At 37.7% G+C, this 24,678-nt stretch overlaps 1 protein-coding gene across 1 annotated transcript in view; it reads left to right on the top strand.

Annotated features, from left to right (window-relative positions):
* Nucleotides 1–1,259: 1,259 nt before the first annotated feature.
* LOC144969443 (uncharacterized) overlaps nt 1,260–24,678 on the top strand; it is an 89,512-nt gene continuing 66,093 nt past the window's right edge. The window contains exon 1 of the mRNA XM_078908553.1: nt 1,260–1,437. Within this exon, the coding sequence (XP_078764679.1) occupies nt 1,272–1,437 (166 nt within the window). The 5' untranslated portion in view covers nt 1,260–1,271. The remainder of the gene's footprint in view (nt 1,438–24,678) is intronic.

The following is a 24,678-nucleotide window of genomic DNA, read 5'->3' as shown; positions in this document are numbered from 1 at the left end:
ACTTCGAACTATCTCGAGTGCAATATTCACTAAACGTGCTCAAAGCGCTTTACAAGGGGTCCCTGGTCAACAGCAACATTTAACATGTAGGACGGGACATGACGCCTGTAAGGCGATATTATAATTTTTCGGACAAAGACAACGCTGTTAACGGCCAGGTACTCATTTTACACCTGAGTACGGTGAAAGAATGTGAGTAAAGAGCCTTTTTCAAGGACTCAACTATGCGCCGAGAGCGAGGCTCGAACCCAGGACCTTCCGATCCGAAAGCGAGTTTCATACCACTAGACCACATAGCCGCACCGTCTTGCAAGTATGTAGCACATTTGGCTTTGGGTTTAACTCGCAGACTAACACAGTATGTGTGTCGTTAATCGCCACCAAAATGTTATAGAAAGGATGAAGATGATGTCACTCAGCTTTTTCGTTATTATTTTATTTAATACCGCCAGTGAGTGATTTGTTGTCACTAAATTCCCTCTCAAGGACTATGAGCATTACACACATTATATGTAGAACAGTTAATTTTTAATATTACCTAAACGCAAATCATGAATAGAAAGAAATGATATGATAAGTTACCTACTCACTCTGAAATAAAACAAACAAAAACAACCGCCCCCCCCAAAAAAAAAAAAAGAAAAAAGAAAAAATTAAAAAAAATTAACCCGACCAAAAATGACAAAAAATCCCAGTCGTGTGACGAAACCAGTGGTTTAATAATACACATAATAATGTTAGTGTGTTGGTCAAAACTATTTTGTTATTGTTTTACCGGCCACGACTTGGGAGTATTTAAATTAGCCGCGAACACATCACACTCCTAAGTGTGTGTATACGTGTGTGTTTGTGTGTCTCTCTGTGTGTGTGTCACACACACACACACACACACACAGAGAGAGAGAGAGAGAGAGAGAGAGAGAGAGAGAGAGAGAGAGAGAGAGAGAGAGAGAGAGAGAGAGAGAGACTGTTCCATTGTTAGAATTAATAAGAATAAGTTCTAAACCCAATCAATTAAAAATCACACGCGTGGTGATCACAAAACTAAGGGCAGAGAGAAAGCGAGCTTTAAAAAATGATAATTATTAGCGAGATCAAACAGCGGAGGGCGGCAGCGGGAAGTATCAAGTTGGCGATGGTTGCTGTTGAGGCACACACACACACAGTGTATATAAATAAATTCTTGTTGTCTCTGTGTCACGGTGAGTTGATCTTACACTTTGGACGATTTGTCCATCCGTCCGTGTTGGAGGTCGAAGATAATATTGTCCATGCGTCTGTTGAGGACTGATGATTTAACGATTGTTCGTTCGTTGTGTCAGATTATATCTGTGACTGCAATGCCAATGAAGCTAACGTGGATATCATCTACAGTCCTTCCCTGGATCTGGACTATTATCTCCTTTATTATTATCCTGCTCGTCCAAGACCAAACAGGTAAAAGGAATTATTAGTGTTTAACTCACTCAACCCTAACACCGACTATATCCGTAGTTTATCCGGGTTACTTTTACCCCATGCCTATTTATTATTACATTTTTTCTGAGACAAAGTATAGGCGTAGTATCAAAGCTAATGTGTCGAATTTTTACATGTTAATGGTAGTTGAATAAAACTATCTATGTGCATGCTCATTTTTAATACATTTTTTCCAATTTTGAAAAGTAGGAAAATCTCTAGGATTGAGTGAGTTAAAGATGATAATAATAATAATAATTTTAAATATTATTGATATATATGAATGATGAGTACCCATTCCGCGTCTATGAAAATGAATGTGTGTTGACAATCGTTTTTATTTTACAACTAAAGAAGAACAAAGGGAAAATTGATAAAAAATTGGATGGACTGGAAACAAACCCCCCCCCCCTCCACCTCCTCCTCCTCCCGAAACACAAGAGTCATTTTGAAAGTATCAAAGCACATATCAAAATAATAAAGATTTGACTCTTTTAGTTATTGAAAATTAAGTCACTGACAGGAACTTGGTGATCGAAATGGATCTACAAGTTGAATAAAAAAAATAAAATAAAATTATTAAAAGTACTTTCGGTGTAGATGTATATTTTATATTTTGCTGCTGTATTTATTTGTTGTGCTTAGCCATTCGGTTTGTTTCATTGTATTTAATTGTTGTGCTTAGCTAGTCGGTTGTTTCATTGTATTTAATTGTTGTGCTTAGCTAGTCGGTTTGTTTCATTGTACTTATTTGTTGTGCTTAGCCATTCGGTTTGTTTCATTGTATTTATTTGTTGTGCTTAGCCATTCGGTTTGTTTCATTGTATTTAATTGTTGTGCTTAGCCATTCGGTTTGTTTCATTGTATTTATTTGTTGTGCTTAGCCATTCGGTTTGTTTCATTGTATTTAATTGTTGTGCTTAGCTAGTCGGTTGTTTCATTGTATTTAATTGTTGCGATTAGCCATTCGAATGTTTCATTGCACTTATTAGTTATGACTAGCCATCTGATTGTTTCATTGCATCTGGGTGGGGATCCTGACCTCCCATAGTGGGCGGGGAGGTACATACTGTGTCTTCTATCCCCCTCTACCCGTTTTCCAATTGTTTCCTGTCATTGTCTTGGAATGATATTACTTAGTTTTGTCCTGACCCTGGCCGGAGTTCCTTGGCTGGGAGGGAAACAGTCGAATGTATAGTTATAGTTTTGGGAGATGATATTTTTTTCCTTGTAAATCATCTCTCTGTTATGCATTGTATTATGTTTAGTTTACATATTATATTATATGATTGGTAAACATTTGAGTGTATTCCTTTCAGTGGCGGTTCTAGCCTATTTATAGAGGTGGGGCAAAGATGATTCGGTCATATATATATATATATATATATATATATATATATATATATATATATATATATATATTATTATAATAATATATATATATTTCAACTTTTAAAAAATAAAATATTTCAACCACAAATAATCACATTCACAATGAAATGACAATACCAGTAGATTTTAATTCTTCCAAACGTAATCAAAAAGGAATCACGAAAGAGAATACAACAAAAAAATAAAGCGACGAGACAAAATGCGACAACACCTTGACAATACAAGTCCATTTCGTTCACTCGAAAAATTAAAGAGATGCTTTAATCCCTCAACGGCGAGATTGATATTTCTGTTACATTTTCAGAAGTACGTTTATATGGTGGAAATCCAAGATGACGGACGTGTTTACATTTCTCTCCTGATTCAATCTTCTTGATCTAAATTCTAGAAATATTTAGGCAGTGACAATAGTACTCAATATTATTATTCAATATTGATATTGAATCTTCTCGCTCCCCTCACCAGAAACACAAACTTGAATGAAATATCGGACATCAAAACTTGTTCATTTTCGAATTGGATTTATGTAATTTCTGCCTTCGAGAGGATTCCGGCTTGTGTGTGTACTTGAGATATCTAGTTGAGATTAGTTAGATACTTATCAGATTGGAGTGAACAACAAGATACAGTGATACAGTACAGCTAAGACTTAGATAGATCTGGTCATTTAACAAGTAAGAAGATGAGCTTAAACAGCAGTAGTAGGAAAGGTAGATCTGGCAGTGCCAGTACTAGTAGTGGCAGTAGTAGGAAAGAAAGCCCTGCACCGATGGGTACAAATAAGGCAAAAGCAAAAGCTGAGACTGAGACTTGCGGAAAATGTGAATATGTATGCAAAGAGATTGAGAAATGCTTACAGTGCGAGCTCTGTGACCAGTGGTTTCATACTTTGTGTGAAAAGATAGATGATGACACCTATCAACTGTTGAAGAAAGACTCAGAAAAAGAATGTCCGCTGCTGCATTACTACTGCTCTAAGTCCTGCAACAAAGTGGCCTCAAAGTTCTTGGGCAATTTCATGCAGCTTGAAAAGGAAGTAGATAAACTCAGGAAAAAAGTAGAAGACGTAGATAAAAGTGTGAATATCATTCAAAAAGGTGAATTCACAGAGGAGATGATAGAAATAGTGAAATCAACAGCAAAGGATGAGATAGAGGCCTACCCTATGTCTGAGGCGAGTGAGATTAAGGAGAGACTCAAGAGAAGTACAGAAGAAAAGTCAGATAGAGTAAGACAAGATATAAATGAAATGAGGAAAATCAATGAAACTGAGGAGAAGAAGCAGGCAATGGTGAAAAAGAACCTGGAACTAGAAGAGGAGAGAAATGAAAGGGCTAAGAGGGTGAAAAATGTAATTATGTATGGCATACCAGAAGCTAAAGATGGCGACAACAAGGAAGATATAAGAAAAGCCCAAATGGTACTCAAAGAGTTGCAGGTTCATGGAAACAAAGACAGCCTCAACCCTATAGAGCAAGTGATCAGATTGGGCAGAAGAGAAGATAGACCAAGACCCATGAAAATAAGTCTGATGTCAACGGATCAGCGTAACACTGCTCTTAGGAACAGCAAACAGTTGAAAGACCATAAACGGGAATGCTTACAAAAGGTGTATATTGGAGCAGACCAAACAATTATGCAAAGAGAGCAGGCCAAGGAGTTAAGAGAGGAGCTGAAGAGAAGACGAGAAGCAGGGGAAGATGTAGTCATATATAAGAAAAGGGTCATTTTCAGGGAGAAGTTTAGTGAACAAATAAGAAAGAGAGACAGCGATGTTGGAGGAAATGACTGGGATTGGGATGAGGAATGACTATATTGGAAACGTGTCAGTCCAATTGCCCAAAATGTTTCTGAGCAAGGACTCGAAGACAACAAGAAAATTCAAAAAAGAGAAGTACCAGTAAATGATAAGGAGGGGCAGCACGTGAATATGAAAAATACCCTGAAGTTCATGTACACGAACGCAGACAGTGTGATGAATAAGAGAGAGGAGCTAAAGGCTATGGCAGAAGAAGAAGATCCAGATGTAATAGCAATAACAGAAGCTAAGCCAAAGAATGCAACAACACACCCAACCATAGCAGAGTTAGGTATTGAGGGATACACTATAATAGCTAGCAGAGATTTTGAAACTTCCGGCAGAGGAGTATACTTATTGGTGAGAGAGAACCTCAAGGTTAACCCCATAGAGGAACTCACAGATCACGACTTTAGGGAGAGCGCTTGGTGCTCGATTGGAGTAACTGGACAAAGTCAGATACTAGTAGGAGTGATTTATCGGAGCCCAAATAGCACAGGAGAAAATAATGAGAGAATGTTGGAGATGATAAGGAGAGCATCACAAAAAAAGCATTCAGAGATAATTATTATGGGAGACTTCAACATGCCGGAACTGGAGTGGAAAGGGATGGACGAACCAAAAGAGGGAAGCCTGGAGGAAAGTTTCATAGAAACCATTGAAGATTGCTACCTACAACAGATAATAAAAGAACCCACGAGACAGAGAAAAAACCAAAAGCCCAACGTATTGGACTTGATATTGATGGAGGAAGAAAATGACATAATCGACTTAAGACTGAGCCACCCACTGGGAAAAAGCGACCATGCGACCATATTCCTAAAACTGAGGGCGACATCAGAGACTGTAGATGAAAAACTGACACTCAGATATAGGAAGGCTGATCTAGAGAGTATGAAAGAGGAACTGGGGCATATAAAATGGGAGGAAATACTAATCGAGGACACCGTAGGAAACAACTGGAGTAGATTTACCAGAGTACTTAACCAATGCTTCGAGAAAAACATCCCGAAAAGCAGAGGGAACCGGGTTGGGAGAAGAAATCAACCTTGGATGACGCAGGAAGTGAGAGGGGCATTACGGAAGAAGAAGGCAGTAAATAGAAGATACTCTAGAAGCAAAAAGGAAGAGGATTGGGACAAATACAAAAGAGTGAGAAACGCAACTACTAAAATAGTCCGACAAGCGCATCAAAAGTATGAGAACAAGATAGCAGAGGAAACGAAAGAAAATCCTAAAGTATTCTGGAGTTATGTAAACAGTAAAATGAAGACAAGACAGGGAACCTGTGACATAAAAAAAGAAGATGGCACTTGGGCATCTGAAGATGAAGACAAGGCAGAGGTGCTAAATCTCTTCTTTGCAAGTGTCTTTACAGTGGAGAACCAGAAAAACTTGTCAGATATTGCTAAAACAAGTAATATAGATACTACACAATGGCCGATTACTGAAGAGAGAGTAATGAAGAGACTACAAAACCTAAAGGAGAGTAAATCACCTGGACCTGACAAACTTCATCCTTACATCCTAAAAAACTTAGCAGAGCAGCTAGTAGAACCCTAACCAAGATATTTAACCAGTCGATGAAAGAAGGAAGACTACCAAGGGAATGGAAAGAAGCTAACATCACAGCCATATTCAAGAAGGGAGACAGAAAAAATCCAGAAAACTACAGACCAGTGAGCCTGACATCTGTCGTCTGCAAGCTCATGGAACAGCTGATTAGAGAAGAAATGGTTGATCATATGACCAAGAACAAACTATTCAGCAAAGATCAACATGGTTTCATGGCGGGAAGGTCTACAGTAACAAACCTACTTGAAACAATGGATGACTGGACGAGAGACCTGGAATTAGGCAACAATTTAGATGTCATATACCTCGACTTCAGAAAGGCATTTGACAAAGTTCCACACTGGCGCCTAATCAGGAAATTGGAACAGTATCAAATTAATGATCAGACAGTCAAATGGGTCCGAGATTTCCTCAAAGATAGAAGACAAAAAGTGATAGTGAATGGAACAGCATCAACAGAGAGACTGGTAACAAGTGGAGTTCCACAAGGAAGTGTACTGGGACCAGTTCTCTTCCTGATTTATATCAATGACTTGCCAGACAATCTATCATCTAAATGTAAAATCTTTGCCGATGATACTAAGCTCTATGGAGTAGCTAATACAGAAGAAGAAAGAAACACCTTACAACAAGATTTGAAAAAGCTTGAAGAATGGTCCGAAATATGGCAGATGGAGTTCAATGTAGATAAATGTGCAGTTCTTCACCTAGGAAAAAAAACAGAGAAGCAAACTATATAATGAAAGAAAAACCCTGCAGAAATCCAATGGGGAAAAAGACCTAGGAGTATTTATTGATAGGAAGCTAAACTTCAAGAAGCAAATTAAAGATGTTCAATCTAAGGCTAGTAAAACACTCGGAATAGTGAAAAGAAATTTCAAGAATCTGAAAACAAAACACATGACTACCATCTACAAGACTATGGTTAGATCAAAGCTGGAATATGCTAACTGCATATGGTATCCGAAGTTTGAGGGAGACAAAGACTGTTTGGAAAGAGTGCAAAGGAGAGCAACAAAACTTATCACACACCTGAAAGACAAAACATACTGTGAGAGATTGAAAGAATTAAATCTCCCGACCTTAGATTACAGGAGAAGAAGGGGAGATATGATCCAAACATATAAAATAGTAAAGGGAATAGACAGGGTAGAGGCAGGATTCCTTAAACCAAACAAGAACATTCAGACACGAGGAAACAGCAAGAAACTGAAAAAAAAAACGTTTTAAAACAAATGAAAGAAGGAACTTTTTTTCATCTAGAATTGTAAATAACTGGAATAAACTACAAGAAACCACAGTATCAGCAAAAAATTTGAATAAATTCAAAGCAGAGTTGGAGATAAGCAACACCCTAGGAAACAAGTTCAATTATAAAAATTGGTCCAATCATTAATAGATGAGGAGGAGCGAAGGAGACTACACCAAGTCTAAAAGCTCTATACAGAGGTATCCAGGTAGGTATACGTAGTAACTTTAAATTTTTCATCGAGAAGCAACAACCGCGATATGACTCGAGTTTCATTCAGAGCTCAAATTGCATCATTTTAACTGCTCTCTTGGTGGTTAGAATGATTGTGCCGGTGGTGGTAGCAGTTGGAATAATGGTAGCGGTGGTGGTGGTGGTGGTGGTGGAGGAGGAGGAGGAGGAGGAGGAAGAGAAGACGGTGAGGGAGGATGTAATTATGGTAGTGGTTTTGGTGGTGCTGTTGGTTAGAATGATAGTTGTGGAGACGATGACGAAAATTATATGATGATGTTGATATTGTTTTTATTGCTATTGTAGTACTTGTTGTTAATGTTGTTGTTGTTAATGATGATGATAATGATGGCAACGACGATGTCGTCGACAATGATGATTACCGTACGATATGACAAAGTTTATTCAATCTTAGGCGTTCGCCATTAAATCATACAATTTGATGACAACATACATGAAAGTGGAAAAAAATGGTAAATGGAACCAAACAATAAATTGATACCATTAATAACCACAAAAAAATACAACAATCGTAATACCACCAATACGTACAACAAAATAATAATAATAATAATAATAATAATAATAATAATAATAATAATAATAATAATAATAATAATAATAATAATAATAATAATAATAATAATAATAATAATAATAATAATAATAATAACAATAATAATAACAATAATAATATTACCATCATCATTACTACCACCACCATCACTATTTATTACCATCACCACCATCACCATCATTATTACGTTTCCAATCCGTTTTTCTCGTTTTTAAAAAAATTGATACCTTAATAGACGAAAATTCCGGTGATTTTTTTAAAGGATAGTTAAAATATCTACCATTTTATTAAGCCTGAAAACTACGATTTTTATTTTCCTATTTCAAGTAGGCAGGTCTGCTATGACAAGTATCAGTTCCATAGTAAAAAAAAGACAAATTAAAAACAAAGTTTAATTAATCTTAGGCTTTCGCCAATAATTCATACAATACAATTTAAGACAAAATAATGTTACCAATTTCTCCTCATGCATTCGTTAGACTATAACAATAACGACCGTGTTATCTTTACTCCTTACCCAACCAACCCCGAGCTTCCCGCCTCTTCATCGCGAACTATCTTATGTATGTATTAGCTTCAGGACGGGCAAGTACGGAATCTGCCCACCCTTCCTTTAAACGTCTTTATTTCCTCTATAACTTAGAATTCAACTCTCTCCTTTCTCAGAAGAGTATTTCTCGTATACTAATTCAATTGTTGAGTAAAACCAAAATGGTGGTTGTATTTTATATATTTCTTTAGTCGTGACTTCTGAATAAAAGTGTTTTTTTAGAGGGAATGCAATAGAAAATACATTGTTTTGCAAAAATATTTAGTCTGGCAATAAAAATACAGCGGTAATTACTTTAAGAATTTTTTTTTTTAAAGGAACAAATTAATTTGTTTAAAAAAACAAACAAACAAACAAACAAACAAACAAACAAACAAACAAACAAACAAACAAATAAGACAACAATTTAAATAAATGAATTTTGAGAAGCACTAAAGAAAACGAGAAAAAAAAAAGAAATAATTTAAATGGATAAACAAATATATTAAAACAACACGAGTTAATACTAACTTGATATAATATTAGTAAATTGATAAATTTAATTCAATACTGGAACCTTCCCAATGTTATTACATCAATGGTACCAGCACAAGTAAGGCAATAAATAAGAAAAAGTTCGTTTGCCAAAATCTCTATTTAGTGCTCACTGGTTTATAAGGTGGGCTCATTTGAATTAGCCCGACCTAGTACTAGAGAGGCCAGACAGCAAAATCACCGTCAGGCGACGTGACGATGAGATGACGATGTGGGCGGAGTGGAGTCGTTGGGAAAGGGGGGGGGGGGGAGGTGATAAAAAAGAACAGGAGCGTATCCTGGTTTATGCATTACGGGGTGCATGGTGATTCGCAATCTATCAAATATACATACAAATTGATTTCAGTACGAAGCATCAAGTTTAAGTACTAACTTTTAAAATTATCTAATTTAAATTAGATTATTTCGGACCTGGTAATACAGCATATAACTTGAAAAAAAAACAGGCTGGTATTTGCCCACCCTGCCCATTATTACCAGCCGTCCCTGATTCCTTTTAGTTGGGACCTGTGCTTGTGTCTGGATGAGACTTTTAGGTGATCTCAAACTAAGTACTTTGACGGTGTGCTCTTGGAATCTACATCTGTTCCCTATTTGAACCAATTCCCCTTTGTCTTACCTTTTCTTTTGTGCTTTAATTGTAGTTCTAGAACTTTTTACAATCCCATTTTCTTCCTTTTTACTGGCGCCGATATGACCTTAATGTGTTGCAAGCGCCGTAAAACCCTTAAAAACAAACAAACAAACAGTTTCATTGCATTTATTTTTTGTTTTTGGACATCCGTTTGTTTCATTGCATTTATGGAAGAAATTCCACATACAGACGCCATATCAAAGACTATTATTAAATTTACTTAGTTGCTCACATTGAATGAATTTGATTTATCAAAAGAAACAAACAAATTGGCCTCTATCACTCAATGGGAAATAGAGTAATTTTTCATGATGGTAGTTTTTATAAACATTTAACTCGGTCGTTACTCGCTGCTATTACGATTGAGAAGTTATAAAGCTCCGTAATTACTTGATTCTAAAATTACCCGCTTCTTGATATTACGATATTCTTAGGAGTCATGTTGTCATTTGTGACCCGTCTTGTCAATTTGGTATTTTGTCGAATGAACTGAATGAGACAAATGATGGGAATCTTTCCATACCACCAGAATTAAGAAATTTAAGTTTTTTTTTTAGACAAGTACTCAAGATAGCTATGGCCTAGGACAAAGTGAGTTCCCTACCTCCCATAGTGGACAGGGAGGTCCTTACTGTGTCTTCCATTCCCCTACACCTGTTTTCCAACATGCTTTCTGTCTTTGTCTTGGAATTAGATTACTTGGTTTTGTCCTGGTCCAGGCTGGATACCCTGACTGGGAGGGAAACAGTCAAATGTATAGTTAGTTTTGGGAGATGATATTTTTTCCCCTTGTAAATCATCTCTCTGTTATGCTCTATATGTGCTTTGTTTATATTATATATGATTTGTAAAACATTTGAGTGTATACCTCTTAGCGGGGACCTGTGCTTGTGTCTGGATGAGACTTATCGTGATCTCAAAGTACTTTGACATTGTGCTCTTGGAATCTACAACTGTTTTTTTTTTATTTAAACCAATTCCCTTTTGCCTTACCATTTCTTGGATGCTTTAATTGTAATTCTAGAACTTTTTACTATCCCATTTTCTTCCTTTTTACTGGCGCTGATATGACCTTAATGTGTTGCAAAACCCTTAATAACAATAACATAGGAAAAAGTGACAGCTCTCAAATGTGACCCGTCGTCTCAAAACGGTGTGAATGCCGGAATGGTCTAATAATAATAATAATATTAATAATAATAATAATAATAATAATAATAATAATAATATAATAAATAAATGGCATTTATATAGAGCTTTACCCCGTTGTCACAGGCTCTAAGCGCTTTACAGTGATATAAAACAAAACATATTACAGTGAGACAAGTGTGAAGGAAACGTGATACGAATTCAACTTAACAACAACAAAATATGAAAATAATATTGCAACATTATGACGTAAAAAGATAAAACTTTAAGCGAGATTTGAACGTTGTCAACGAATCCGAGCATCTCACGTGTGATGGGAGAGAGTTCCAAAAATGGGGGGCCGAAAATTGAAAAGACTGTTCACCTATTTTAAGCAATGGCTTAGGTTTGACAAGGATTGATTGGTCATTGCTTGACCTCAAGTTTCTATTGGGGACACATATATGTTGAGAAGGTCTTTAATATAGGAGGGACTGTTCGTGCTCAGGGATTTGTAGACAACAGTACAAATCTTATAGGCAACTCTTTTTTAAGCAGGAAGCCAATGTAACTCACGGAGAAGAAGAGTTGCTGACGGGTATTTTTTTGTTATTGCGTACAATGAGTCTGGCTGCGTTATTTTGAGCAACCTGAAGTTTGCTAATTTTGTCTTTAGCTAAATTCATCCAAAGGGAGTTACAATAGTCCAATTTAGATAAAACCAGGGAATTAATTAAAAGTTCTGTTATATGCTTCTGTATTAAATTAGAAAAGTGAGTGGAGCAGGCACTTATGTTGGTAACAACAAGATATGAAGTGAATAGAAAAGTGCCAGAAGACAATAGAGAATAAAAATTTTTCGCGGCGGTGGTGGGGTTTGAACCTGCGACCTTATTGGTACGACAACTCCGCCTGGCAGGTGAGAGCGTGGCTCTACCGTGTGAGCTATCCACGAACACTAAAATATTCGTTTCAAACTCAAAGTCATTACTAGATCCCTCTCTCACCTACTTCTTGAGACCGCCGATTCGTTCGTACACCACCATCGCGAATAATTTTGACCAGCAGTTAAGCTTAATAGCCAATATTCTCAACACAAACATATAACATAGAAACGATTGAGACATTGAGTATGCTCCGGTGTATGGGGTGAATTTTAATTCAGAAAAGTGAGTGGAGCAGGCACTTATGTTGGTAACAACAAGATATGAAGTGAATAGAAAAGTGCCAGAAGACAATAGAGAATAAAAATTTTTCGCGGCGGTGGTGGGGTTTGAACCTGCGACCTTATTGGTACGACAACTCCGCCTGGCAGGTGAGAGCGTGGCTCTACCGTGTGAGCTATCCACGAACACTAAAATATTCGTTTCAAACTCAAAGTCATTACTAGATCCCTCTCTCACCTACTTCTTGAGACCGCCGATTCGTTCGTACACCACCATCGCGAATAATTTTGACCAGCAGTTAAGCTTAATAGCCAATATTCTCAACACAAACATATAACATAGAAACGATTGAGACATTGAGTATGCTCCGGTGTATGGGGTGAATTTTAATTCAGAAAAGTGAGTGGAGCAGGCACTTATGTTGGTAACAACAAGATATGAAGTGAATAGAAAAGTGCCAGAAGACAATAGAGAATAAAAATTTTTCGCGGCGGTGGTGGGTTTGAAACCTGCGACCTTATTGTACGACAACTCCGCCGGCAGGTGAGAGCGTGGCTCTACCGTGTGAGCTATCCACGACACTAAAATATTCGTTTCAAACTCAAAGTCATTACTAAGATCCTCTCTCACTACTTCTTGAGACGCCGATCGTTCGTACACACATCGCGAATAATTTGACCAGCAGTTAAGCTTAATAGCAATATTCTCAACACAAACATATAACTAGAAACGATTGAGACATTGAGTATGCTCCGGTGTATGGGGTGAATTTTATTCAGAAAGTGAGTGGAGCAGGCACTTATGTTGGTAACAACAAGATATGAAGTGAATAGAAAAGTGCCAGAAGACAATAGAGAATAAAATTTTTCGCGGCGGTTTGTTACCCAACATAAGTGCCTGCTCCACTCACTTTTCTGAATTAAAATTCACCCCATACACCGGAGCATACTCAATGTCTCAATCGTTTCTATGTTTATGTTTGTGTTGAGAATATTGGCTATTAAGCTTAACTGCTGGTCAAAATTATTCGCGATGGTGGTGTACGAACGAATCGGCGGTCTCAAGAAGTAGGTGAGAGAGGGATCTAGTAATGACTTTGAGTTTGAAACGAATATTTTAGTGTTCGTGGATAGCTCACACGGTAGAGCCACGCTCTCACCTGCCAGGCGGAGTTGTCGTACCAATAAGGTCGCAGGTTCAAACCCCACCACCGCCGCGAAAAATTTTTATTCTCTATTGTCTTCTGGCACTTTTCTATTCACTTCATATCTTGTTGTTACCAACATAAGTGCCTGCTCCACTCACTTTTCTGAATTAAAATTCACCCCATACACCGGAGCATACTCAATGTCTCAATCGTTTCTATGTTATATGTTTGTGTTGAGAATATTGGCTATTAAGCTTAACTGCTGGTCAAAATTATTCGCGATGGTGGTGTACGAACGAATCGGCGGTCTCAAGAAGTAGGTGAGAGAGGGATCTAGTAATGACTTTGAGTTTGAAACGAATATTTTAGTGTTCGTGGATAGCTCACACGGTAGAGCCACGCTCTCACCTGCCAGGCGGAGTTGTCGTACCAATAAGGTCGCAGGTTCAAACCCCACCACCGCCGCGAAAAATTTTTATTCTCTATTGTCTTCTGGCACTTTTCTATTCACTTCATATCTTGTTGTTACCAACATAAGTGCCTGCTCCACTCACTTTTCTGAATTAAAATTCACCCCATACACCGGAGCATACTCAATGTCTCAATCGTTTCTATGTTATATGTTTGTGTTGAGAATATTGGCTATTAAGCTTAACTGCTGGTCAAAATTATTCGCGATGGTGGTGTACGAACGAATCGGCGGTCTCAAGAAGTAGGTGAGAGAGGGATCTAGTAATGACTTTGAGTTTGAAACGAATATTTTAGTGTTCGTGGATAGCTCACACGGTAGAGCCACGCTCTCACCTGCCAGGCGGAGTTGTCGTACCAATAAGGTCGCAGGTTCAAACCCCACCACCGCCGCGAAAAATTTTTATTCTCTATTGTCTTCTGGCACTTTTCTATTCACTTCATATCTTGTTGTTACCAACATAAGTGCCTGCTCCACTCACTTTTCTGAATTAAAATTCACCCCATACACCGGAGCATACTCAATGTCTCAATCGTTTCTATGTTATATGTTTGTGTTGAGAATATTGGCTATTAAGCTTAACTGCTGGTCAAAATTATTCGCGATGGTGGTGTACGAACGAATCGGCGGTCTCAAGAAGTAGGTGAGAGAGGGATCTAGTAATGACTTTGAGTTTGAAACGAATATTTAGTGTTCGTGGATAGCTCACACGGTAGAGCCACGCTCTCACCTGCCAGGCGGAGTTGTCGTACCAATAAGGTCGCAGGTTCAAACCCCACCACCGCCGCGAAAAATTTTTATTCTCTATTGTCTTCTGGCACTTTTCTATTCACTTCATATCTTGTTGTATTAAATTACGAATTTTGCTTATTTTTTTCATTTCTATGTACATAGATTGTATGGTGTTATTCACGTGGCTTGTCATGGAAAGATCTTTATCAATGATGACGCCAAGGTTTTTTGCTTTATTTGAAAATTCTATTGTGCTATTTCCGAGAGTAATAGGTGATTTATTTGCCTGTTTAAGGATACTCGGCCTTCCACACATTAAAATCTCAGTTTTACTATCATTTAATTTTAACTTATTGTGGTACATCCAAGATTTAATCTCATTAAAACAGCTCGTAATTCGTTGTATTAAGAACTGTAAATTACTAAGGGGTGCTGAATCATATATTTGCGTATCATCTGCATAAAAATGATAACTCAGATTGAATCTGGATATCACACTAGAAAGGGGCTGCATATATACAGTAAAAAGGACAGGGCCAAGAACAGAGCCTTGTGGCACTCCAAAATTTAGTAAAACTTGTTCTGACTGAACACCATTCACCACGACAGTCGGCCATCGATCCTGTAAATATGATGTAAACCATTTAAGGGCAATTCCTTTTATGCCGAACGTATTTTCTAGTCTTCTTAACAAAATGTCTAGATGGCAAAAAGTAAAAAAAATGAAAGTGAAGCTGATCAAAAATATGAAATGTTTTTTTGTCGTCTTTAAATACTGTAATCGGTCTCCTCAATAAAACATAAAAACTCAACCTGAGACTGTTTTTTTTGGGGGGGGGGCTATAAATTCGATATTCAGCCTCTTGGTCATCCCGAAATAATACCGTATTGGGGCGTTGTGTCACAAATATAATCAAAAATAATGAAAATAGTTAAGTTTGGGATTTGAGGATCCCTTTTTGAGCTTGGGTTATTTCTTTAATATATTATAGCGATGTATCCGTTTCATGTGTTCAAAGCACTTTACAATGGGTACAAGCCAACATCAACACTAACACGTGACGCTAGTGAGTCGATATTATAACAATATTTTTTTATACAGAGGCATCGCTGTTTATACGGCTATGTGGTCAAGTGGTATGACACTCGCTTTCGGTTCGAAGGGCCCTGAGTTCGAGCCTCGCTCGGCGCATAGTTGAGTCCTTGGAAAAGGCTCTTTACTCACATTCTCTCACCGTACTCAGGTGCAAAATGAGTACCTGATCGTTAACAGCGTTGTCTCTGTCCGGAAAAAAATTGTAATATCGCCTTACAGGCGTCATGTATCGTGTTTCATACAGGCATCTGCAACAATGTTTCAGTTCCCCCAAATTGTATATAGCGATGGATATAGAGCTATCCTGTATAAACTCATTTGTGACCCGTCGTCTCAAAACGGTATTATGTCAGAACGAACCAGATGCTTAAAATATGAATTAAATGTTAAACTGGTCAAAAATATACATTGTTGGCATTAGTACCCTAAAATATGGTATCCATTCTCCTCAATAAAACATATAAACTCAACACAAGTCTGATATTTCTGGCTATAAATTCAATTTTCAACATCTTAACCATCCCGACTTAATACCGTTTTTGAGGCGAAGGGTCACATTTGTTAAAGGTGATCGACAATGCATACATCGGAATATACTCTAAATACTGGGGACTTTTTGCTGTGAATGACAATTAAAAAATATATGTTCTGGTGATGAAGGGTTTTAACCAGAAACCCCAATGCGTATTTATTTTAGAAAATAATTTTATATATATATTATAGCACTTTTCAAAATTTCTGTCAAAAGTTAGCCATAAATACAACCCTATTTCAAATAAGCAAAACATGATGGTCGGAAATGAAGAACGATAACTCCTTTGTTTAGATCTCAATTCGATTTATTGAAGTTGTGGGATCTTGTGCTGGTGTATGGGCGAGACATTTAGGTGATCTCACTCTAAGTACACTGATAGTGTGCTCTTGGAATCTACATCTAATCTGTTCCCTATTTGAACCTCTCCCCTTTGTCTTACTATTTTCCTCAAGTCCTTTTTTATTGTACATCTAGAGTCTGTTCACTATCCAATTTTCTTCCTTTTTACTGGCGCTGATATGACCTAAATGTGTTGCAAGCGCCGTAAAACCCTTAAAAACAAAATCAAAAACATTTATTGAAGTTAACAAATGTGACCCCTCGTATCAAAACGGTATTATCTCGGGATGGACCAGATGCTTAAAAAGTCAAATTATAGTTAAACTGGTCAAAAATATGAAACGTTGGTATTCAGCACAGTAAAATATGATATTCCTTCTCCTCTATAAAGCATTCAAACTCAACTTATGCATGATATTTCTGGCTACAAATTCCATTTTCAGCATTTTCAATCATCCCAACTTAATACCGTTTTGAGACGTGGGGTCACAAATGATGAAAAAATCTGAGGAGAAGGCGGAAGTGATAAACATATTTATTATTCAATAACCGAACAGAAGCAAAATGAACTTTGTGATAGTGATTGTAATAACTGTACAGGAAAGCTCGCCCAAATATAGAACTCGTAAATTGACCCTCGTCTTGTCAAACACTCTCGAAACTGGGACTTCAAGATATTTGATTGAATCCTATCATATCAGGCGAAGTGTTATTAAGGCCAAAATTTAAAAATGGCCTTTTTAGAGTAGGACTGAGAGATTGGCATCACGGCCTCTAATTGCTGTAATGTGGTCTCAACATCAGACGAAGACAGTCATTTGTTTTCGTATTCGTCCGGAATTTTAACTCACTCAATCCTAGAGATTTTTGCTACTATTCAAAACTGGAAAAAATGTATTAAAATGAGCATGTACATAGATGTGTTATTCAACTACCATTAACATGCAAAAACTAAAAATATTAGCTTTGATACTACGCCTATAATTTGTCTCAGAAAATTGTAATAAATAGGCATGGAGTAAAAGTAACCCGGGTAATCTACGGATATAGTCGGTGTTAGGGTTGAGTGAGTTAAAAAGGCATTTTTATCTCAAAGACATTAGTATTCTATTGTAAATTCTCTCTCTCTCTCTCTCTCTCTCTCTCTCTCTTTCTCTCTCTCTCTCTCTCTCTCTTTTTTTCCATCTATCTATCTATATATCTGTCTTTGTATCTATCTATCTATCTATTTATTTATCAACATATCTATTAATCAATCTATCTATTTATCTTTCTATATAAAAAAACCCCAAACAAACAAACAAAATTGATCTTTTGTATGGCGCAATATCCGCTAAACGTGCCCAAAGCGCTTTAAAAAGAATCCCTGGCCAACAGCAACACGTAACATATAGAACGAGAATTGACGCATGTGAAGCAATATTACATTTTTTTTGACAGAGACAACGCTGTTTACAGCAATGTACCCATTTTACAGATGAATACGGTGAGAGAATGTGAGTAAAGAGCCTTTTCCAAAGACTCAACTATGCGACGAGCGAGGCTCGAACCCAAGACATTCCGATCCGAAAGCGAGTGTCATATCACAAGACCACATAGCCGCATCTACCTCTCCCTTTTTCTCCCCCCCCCACCTCTCTCCCTCATCTGGTTCAGTAAAACGATCACATATGTTGTTGTTGATCTCACCCAGCAATAATACTCTTCAACAGTCGTAACGTCACCTCCTTCCTAATGACGCATGGTAACTTAGTAACACTGGCTCTAAACTATCGGAACAATAGCGGACGCCCGTATGAAATATTTCTCCGGCGAGCATAAAAGCGTATCCAGAGGAAAAAACCCATAAATTTGATCATGTTTTGACTTTTACACATTCTGATCACAAGGCATATGAAAAGTTCTAGCCAGCATGAAGAATAAAAAGTAATGATTTTCTTTGTTTAGAACCAAGATGGCCGCCGTTGTCGGGCGGCGTGACATCAGACTACTGAATCCAATTACTGTAAATTCAAAAACGTCTTTGGGACGTTAGGTAAAAACATATGAAAACTAATGTCTCCTTTGGACGAAGAACGTATCTCAAGTGGAAGCAAATTCCACGACCTTGGACCAGAATGCTGAAAGGCGCATTCACCAGCCTCCACTCGACAGCGGGGTGTTTTCAATTTGAGGTCGTTCGTTCATCGCAGTGATCGTTGTGGGATATGCCGTTCTATGAGGCTTGAGAGATGTTGGTGACGAGCCCTCCAAGCATTTGTTTACAATAGTTGAAGATTTATATTTAATGCGTTGGTCCACTGGCAGCCAATGCAGCTGTCGTAGTAATTCGGGAGCTGCATTTTTCCTGTCTTTCTGCATTACAACGCGGGCTGCCATGTTCTTACTTTCTGGCGTTTGTTTATTTTGCCCTGTGTGAGACCAACAAACCATGCATTGCAGTAGTCCATTTTCGGGAATATCAAAGATGTTACCAATTTATTGCAGGTTTCCCTATTAATAAATGTCTTGATTGTTCTGGTGTTTCTTAGAATGCAGATCGCACTCGTTCTCACATTGTTAATATGTTTGTTCCGAGACAGATCACTCTTCAAGGTGAGGTCAAGTTTTTTTGCTGATGTTGTGAGTTGTATTTTATCATTTTGTTGATTGTCAGTGCCAGTGTAGATGGATCTATCTTATTATTGGAACTAGCAATGAATAAGGCTTCAGTCTTGTCGCCATTTAATTTTAATCTATTTGCAGACATCCATCTCATCACATGGTTGATGCATTGTTCGTAAACAGTTATCTTTGAAACAATATCGGATTGCAAACACATTCTATATATCTGAGTATCGTCGGCGTACATATGGTAAGCGAAAGAATGCTGCTCTAAAATTCTCACAACAGGGGAAATGTAAAGTACAAAAAGGACTGGACCTAAAACGGATCCCTGGCGTATACCAATATGGAGGTCACGCTCTGACGAAGTTACTTCCCCAATTAAAACTGATTGAGTTCTTTGGGTAAGATATGATGCAAACCAGTTTAGAGCAGTGCGCGATATGCCGAAAGTAACTTGTAGTCTTCGAAGTAGTATGACATGGTTGATGGTTTCAAAGGCCGCCGAAAGATCGAGAAGACTAAGGATGGTGGTTTTTCCTTGATCAGAATATGCAGCAAGTCATTAATTGTGATTCTCATCAATGCTGTTTCTGTGCTATGATTTTGCTGGTAGGCCGATTGATAGCTTTTGTCGAGGTTATTATGTTTCACTTGACATGAAAGTTGTTTTGGAACAATATTTTCTAGAATTTTGGAGATGAATGATAGATTCGATACAGGTCTAACGTTTAAGAAATATCACTGTCAAGTCCCGCTTTCTTCAACAATGGCTTCATCAATGCTTTCTTGAAGCGTACTGGAACAACTCCCACCCTTAATGATTGATTAATCAATTCAGTGATGTAGGGTGCAAGTTCATCACTCCACTCCGTCAAAAGGGATGTTGGTAAAGGGTCGAGACTACATGATTTGCTAGGACTAGAGAGAATCGTTTTCTTTGTGTCATTTATTGACATTTCTTTGAAGAATGTGAGTAAAGAGCCTTTTCCAAAGACTCAACTATGGACGAGCGAGGATGTTATAATATGCGCCCAGAGCCCTCCAGCTAAGGGTTCACCATAAAAAGAGGTATATTCTGCTTCTGTTTCGTCTGTGTCAAGTTCACTCCGTATCGTTGTTATTTTATTCATGAAATACTCTGCAAAGCAGTCCGTGAGTTGCTTGTCGTCAGTGTGGTGTGGCAGGCTTGTTCTGATCTCTTTGCCTTGAAGCTTATTTGAGATTTTATAAAACTCCTTTGGGTTTTTTATGTTATCAACCTTATCGAGATAGTAGATACGCTTTGCCTTAATTGTCACCTCTTTGAGTCTTTGTTTGAATGATAAATGCATTTTCTTATCAATCGTCAGGCCATTTTTTCCATTTCTTCTCCGCCTTTCGTTTCCCCTGCTTAATACGTTTTACCTCCAAATTGTACCATGGTGATTCTTTTCTGACGTTCACAGATCCAGTCGTGAGAGGTGCGGGCTTATCCGTAACACTAATAACTGCTTTATCAAAATTGTCAACAGTCACTTCGTTCTCACAATGTGTAGTTAGAGAGTGAGAGAGCTCAGCTTTAAATAATTCTATGTCAATTGTCTTCAAATCTCTCGAAACAACTACTTATTTTTGTCTTTGTGTCGTGTACTGTACCCCCTATGATGCCAAAAGATATTAAATGATGGTCTGACATAAAAAGATCATCTACATTGATAGGTGTCGCAAGTTCCATGTCTACGCTGGTCAATAGATAGAATGCGCTTGGCCAAGGAGTTCACAACATTACCATCCGGAAGTATAACGGACCAACACACAAACTCTGTGTAACCATGAACTTTTATAGTCTGGTTAATACAGTTTAGTGAGAACAACTCACAAACGCGGATGGCAAAAACAATAACAAAGGCCTGAGTGACGTCATCTTCGAACTATCTATAACAGTCAATAATGTGTCCACACAGATGTGTCTTGTCATTGACATGCTGTGTCATGTGATGTGACGAAAGTAGTTTATTTATATTTCTTATAACCGGTGTGTCTCGATCAAAGTGCAAATTGAAATCTCCAACAATAATATTTTTCTTTGACTTCATTCAAGGCGAAGAAGGAAGTCCTCGATTTCACCAATAAATAGATAGTGATGTTTTTAATCTATTTTTTTTTCATCGGGCGGTGGTCTATACATTAAATGAAGCTTTGCTGAATCATGTTTGATTGGAATACCGAAAAATTGTTGACAGCATGAATAAATCTAATGGTGAAATTTGAACTATAAACCACTGCAATTCCTCTCCCTCTCCTTTCTGTTCTCGAAAATGACTTAGTCGTATATGTGAGTGGAGTTCAATCCGACACAATGGGCATGATCTATATTACCTTTCCATGTGCTCGAGGTCATTGGTCACGTTGCAAATGACCCATATAGTGAAAAGTGTTCACAGCTTTTGAAATATCTAGAATCACGATTGGTCATTTTGTTCAGAATGACACACGAGTATGTGTACAATTTTCATAAACAAAACAGCGTGTTTAAATTTGTTAAGAAACATCCAATGGTTAGAGAGCAACAAATCATGTGATTGATGACCTGGTTGGACAAAAACATGAATATAGATAGTATGCAGATGACGTCACTCAGGCCTTTGTTATTGTTTTTGCCATCCGCGTTTGTGAGTTGTTCTCACTAAACTGTATTAACCAGACTATAAAAGTTCATGGTTACACAGAGTTTTTGTGTTGGTCCGTTATACTTCCGGATGGCAATGTTGTGAACTCCTTGGCCAAGCGCATTCTATCTATAGATCGCTCCCATTGCTTCAACCCCATTCTCATTTAACCGTGTTTCAATTATTATTAGAATATCAATAGATCTCTCCTCAACCATAATATGTTTATTCGCTAAAGTTTTATTGCGGCAGGACTGGGTGTTTATTGTCGCCACTTTTAACATTGGAAGTGATTTTTTTTCACTCATAAGTGGTATAATTGTCTGTGTGGTAGGTGGCCGTGGTGTTTTATCTTTAGGGGAGGGCCGATGGCCACACTGTGTTGGGATGGCCCTCTGTTTCCGTATCCCTCCTCGACTCAATCAATGTTTCGGTTCACTTGGTTTCAACACGGTGTTTGTATTCGCTTTCATAATCATAACAATAGCTATCATTTTCATGGTGTAAAACATATTCAAGACAATCGTTGCTTTTCGTAAGACTTGTCCTCGCGTAGACTGTATTGTGATGTGTGTTTCATATCCTAGATTCATAACACTGGGCATTGATGATAGAGCACAGTGAACACTTGTAGTAAAATAAATAAACAACTTTGTTCATAAAATAAAACACTAATTTATTTTTCCAATGGCATAGATAAGGCAATGATTGATAACCTTTTAATGCGACAGAAACGGGGATAAACCGTAGCCTTCGTTAACTCGTAGCCTGACAGCCCAAAAATTACGTTACAACACATTATGACGACGATCACCAACGGAAAGTGAATAGTGAGTTGTATTCACTACTTCAACCAGTAGAATCATTTGTTGCCATGACCAATTCTATCAACAAATTACTTTTCGCTAAATTTTGATGATTGTCGTCTCGTATTGTGGCGTTCAGTTTGTCAAAATGGGAGCGATCTATATTCATGTTTTCGTCCAACCAAGTCATCAATCACATGATTTGTTGCTGTACAACGATTGGATATTTCAAAACAAATGTAAACACGCTGCTTTGTTTATGAAAGTTGTTAACATACCAATATGTCAAGCTGAACAAAATGGCCAATCGTGATGTGTGATATTTCAAAAGGTGTGAACACTATTCACTATGTAGGTCACTTTGAGCACACTTTGCAATGTAACCAATGTAACCAATGACCTCGAGCACATGGAAATGTCATATAGATAGAATGCGCTTGGCCAAGGAGTTCACAACATTGCCATCCGGAAGTATAACGGACCAACACACAAACTCTGTGTAACCATGAACTTTTATAGTCCAGTTAATACAGTTTAGTGAGAACAACTCACAAACGCGGATGGCAAAAACAATAACAAAGGCCTGAGTGACGTCATCTGCATACTATCTATAGATCATGCCCATTAAAAATTCAATCAAAACAGATTTAAAGGTTTGGTTTTATATTCTTTATCAGTTAACTGCCGTACTCTGGAAAAAACACGTATTTAAATATATGGCCAGAAAACTCGTCCTTCAAATATCGATCAATTTAAATGACCCTCACTCATCTTGGACGAGTTTTCTGGTCAAAATATTAAATACGTGTCTTTCAGAAAACGGCAATTAACTGATTAAAGGGACGGCTGAAATGTCAGGATAAAACGGTTTACATCCTCAATACCCAGGACATTTGAAACATGATTCAAACCATTTGGAGACAAAATATAATTATAGATAGAATGCGCTTGGCCAAGAAGTTCACAACATTGCCATCCGGAAGTATAACGGACCAACACACAAACTCTGTGTAACCATGAACTTTTATAGTCTGGTTAATACAGTTTAGTGAGAACAACTCACAAACGCGGATGGCAAAAACAATAACAAAGTCCTGAGTGACGTCGTCTGCATACTATCTATAGATAGTTCGAAGATGACGTCACTCAGGTCTTTGTTATTTGCCATCCGCGTTTATGAGTAATGCTCACTGAACTGTATTAACCCGACTATAAACGTTCATGGACACACACAGTTTTGTGTGTTGGTCAGTTATACTTCCGGATGGCAATAAGCGCATACTATCTATAGATAGTTCGAAGATGACGTCACTCAGGCCTTTGTTATTGTTTTTTTTTGCCATCCGCGTTTATGAGTACTTCTCACTAAATTGTATTTACCAGACTATAAACGATCATGGTTACACACAGTTTTGTGTGTTGGTCCGTTGTACTTCCGGATGGCAATGTTGTGAACTCCTTAGCCAAGTTCATACTATCAATACCCAGGACATTTGAAGCATGATTCAAACTATTTGGGGACAAACTATATTATATATCTATAAAGTCGACCACAGTATCTTCTCTCCTCCCCTCCCCCCACCCCCGCCCCCGCCCCCGCCCCTCAGAGAAAAATAAAGTAGCATTTGGGGCCTGAGTTTGTCCCGGTTACTACATAGATTAAGCAGACTATAGCAATTGTTTGCTACCCTTTTGATAGGACATTGACTAATTGCTAAGTATACGTGTTTGTTTTCAAACTCACATTAAAACACCCAACCAAGTTCACACTGAAATAATACCGTTTTGAGACAGTTGGTCACACATTTTAAAAAGCGTAAAACATTTTATACACGATTATTCTGTTTCAAACTCTTTAAGGGCGGGATTTGATTTCACTTTGCATAGACTCCACATCTTGACATTGTCTCCAAGAGAGCAATGAACTGTAAGGAATCCGGGACTCATCACTGGTATTGTTTGCTAGCTTGGTTAAAATGAATTAGTCCTGTGGTTTTAAAATCACAA

The sequence above is a fragment of the Berghia stephanieae genome, chromosome 3 (assembly GCF_034508935.2).
Source record: "Berghia stephanieae isolate SIO BIC M18660-M18661 chromosome 3, UCSD_Bste_1.3, whole genome shotgun sequence".
Classification (NCBI taxonomy): Eukaryota; Metazoa; Mollusca; class Gastropoda; order Nudibranchia; family Aeolidiidae; genus Berghia; species Berghia stephanieae.
This window is presented reverse-complemented; position numbering and strand designations above follow the sequence as displayed.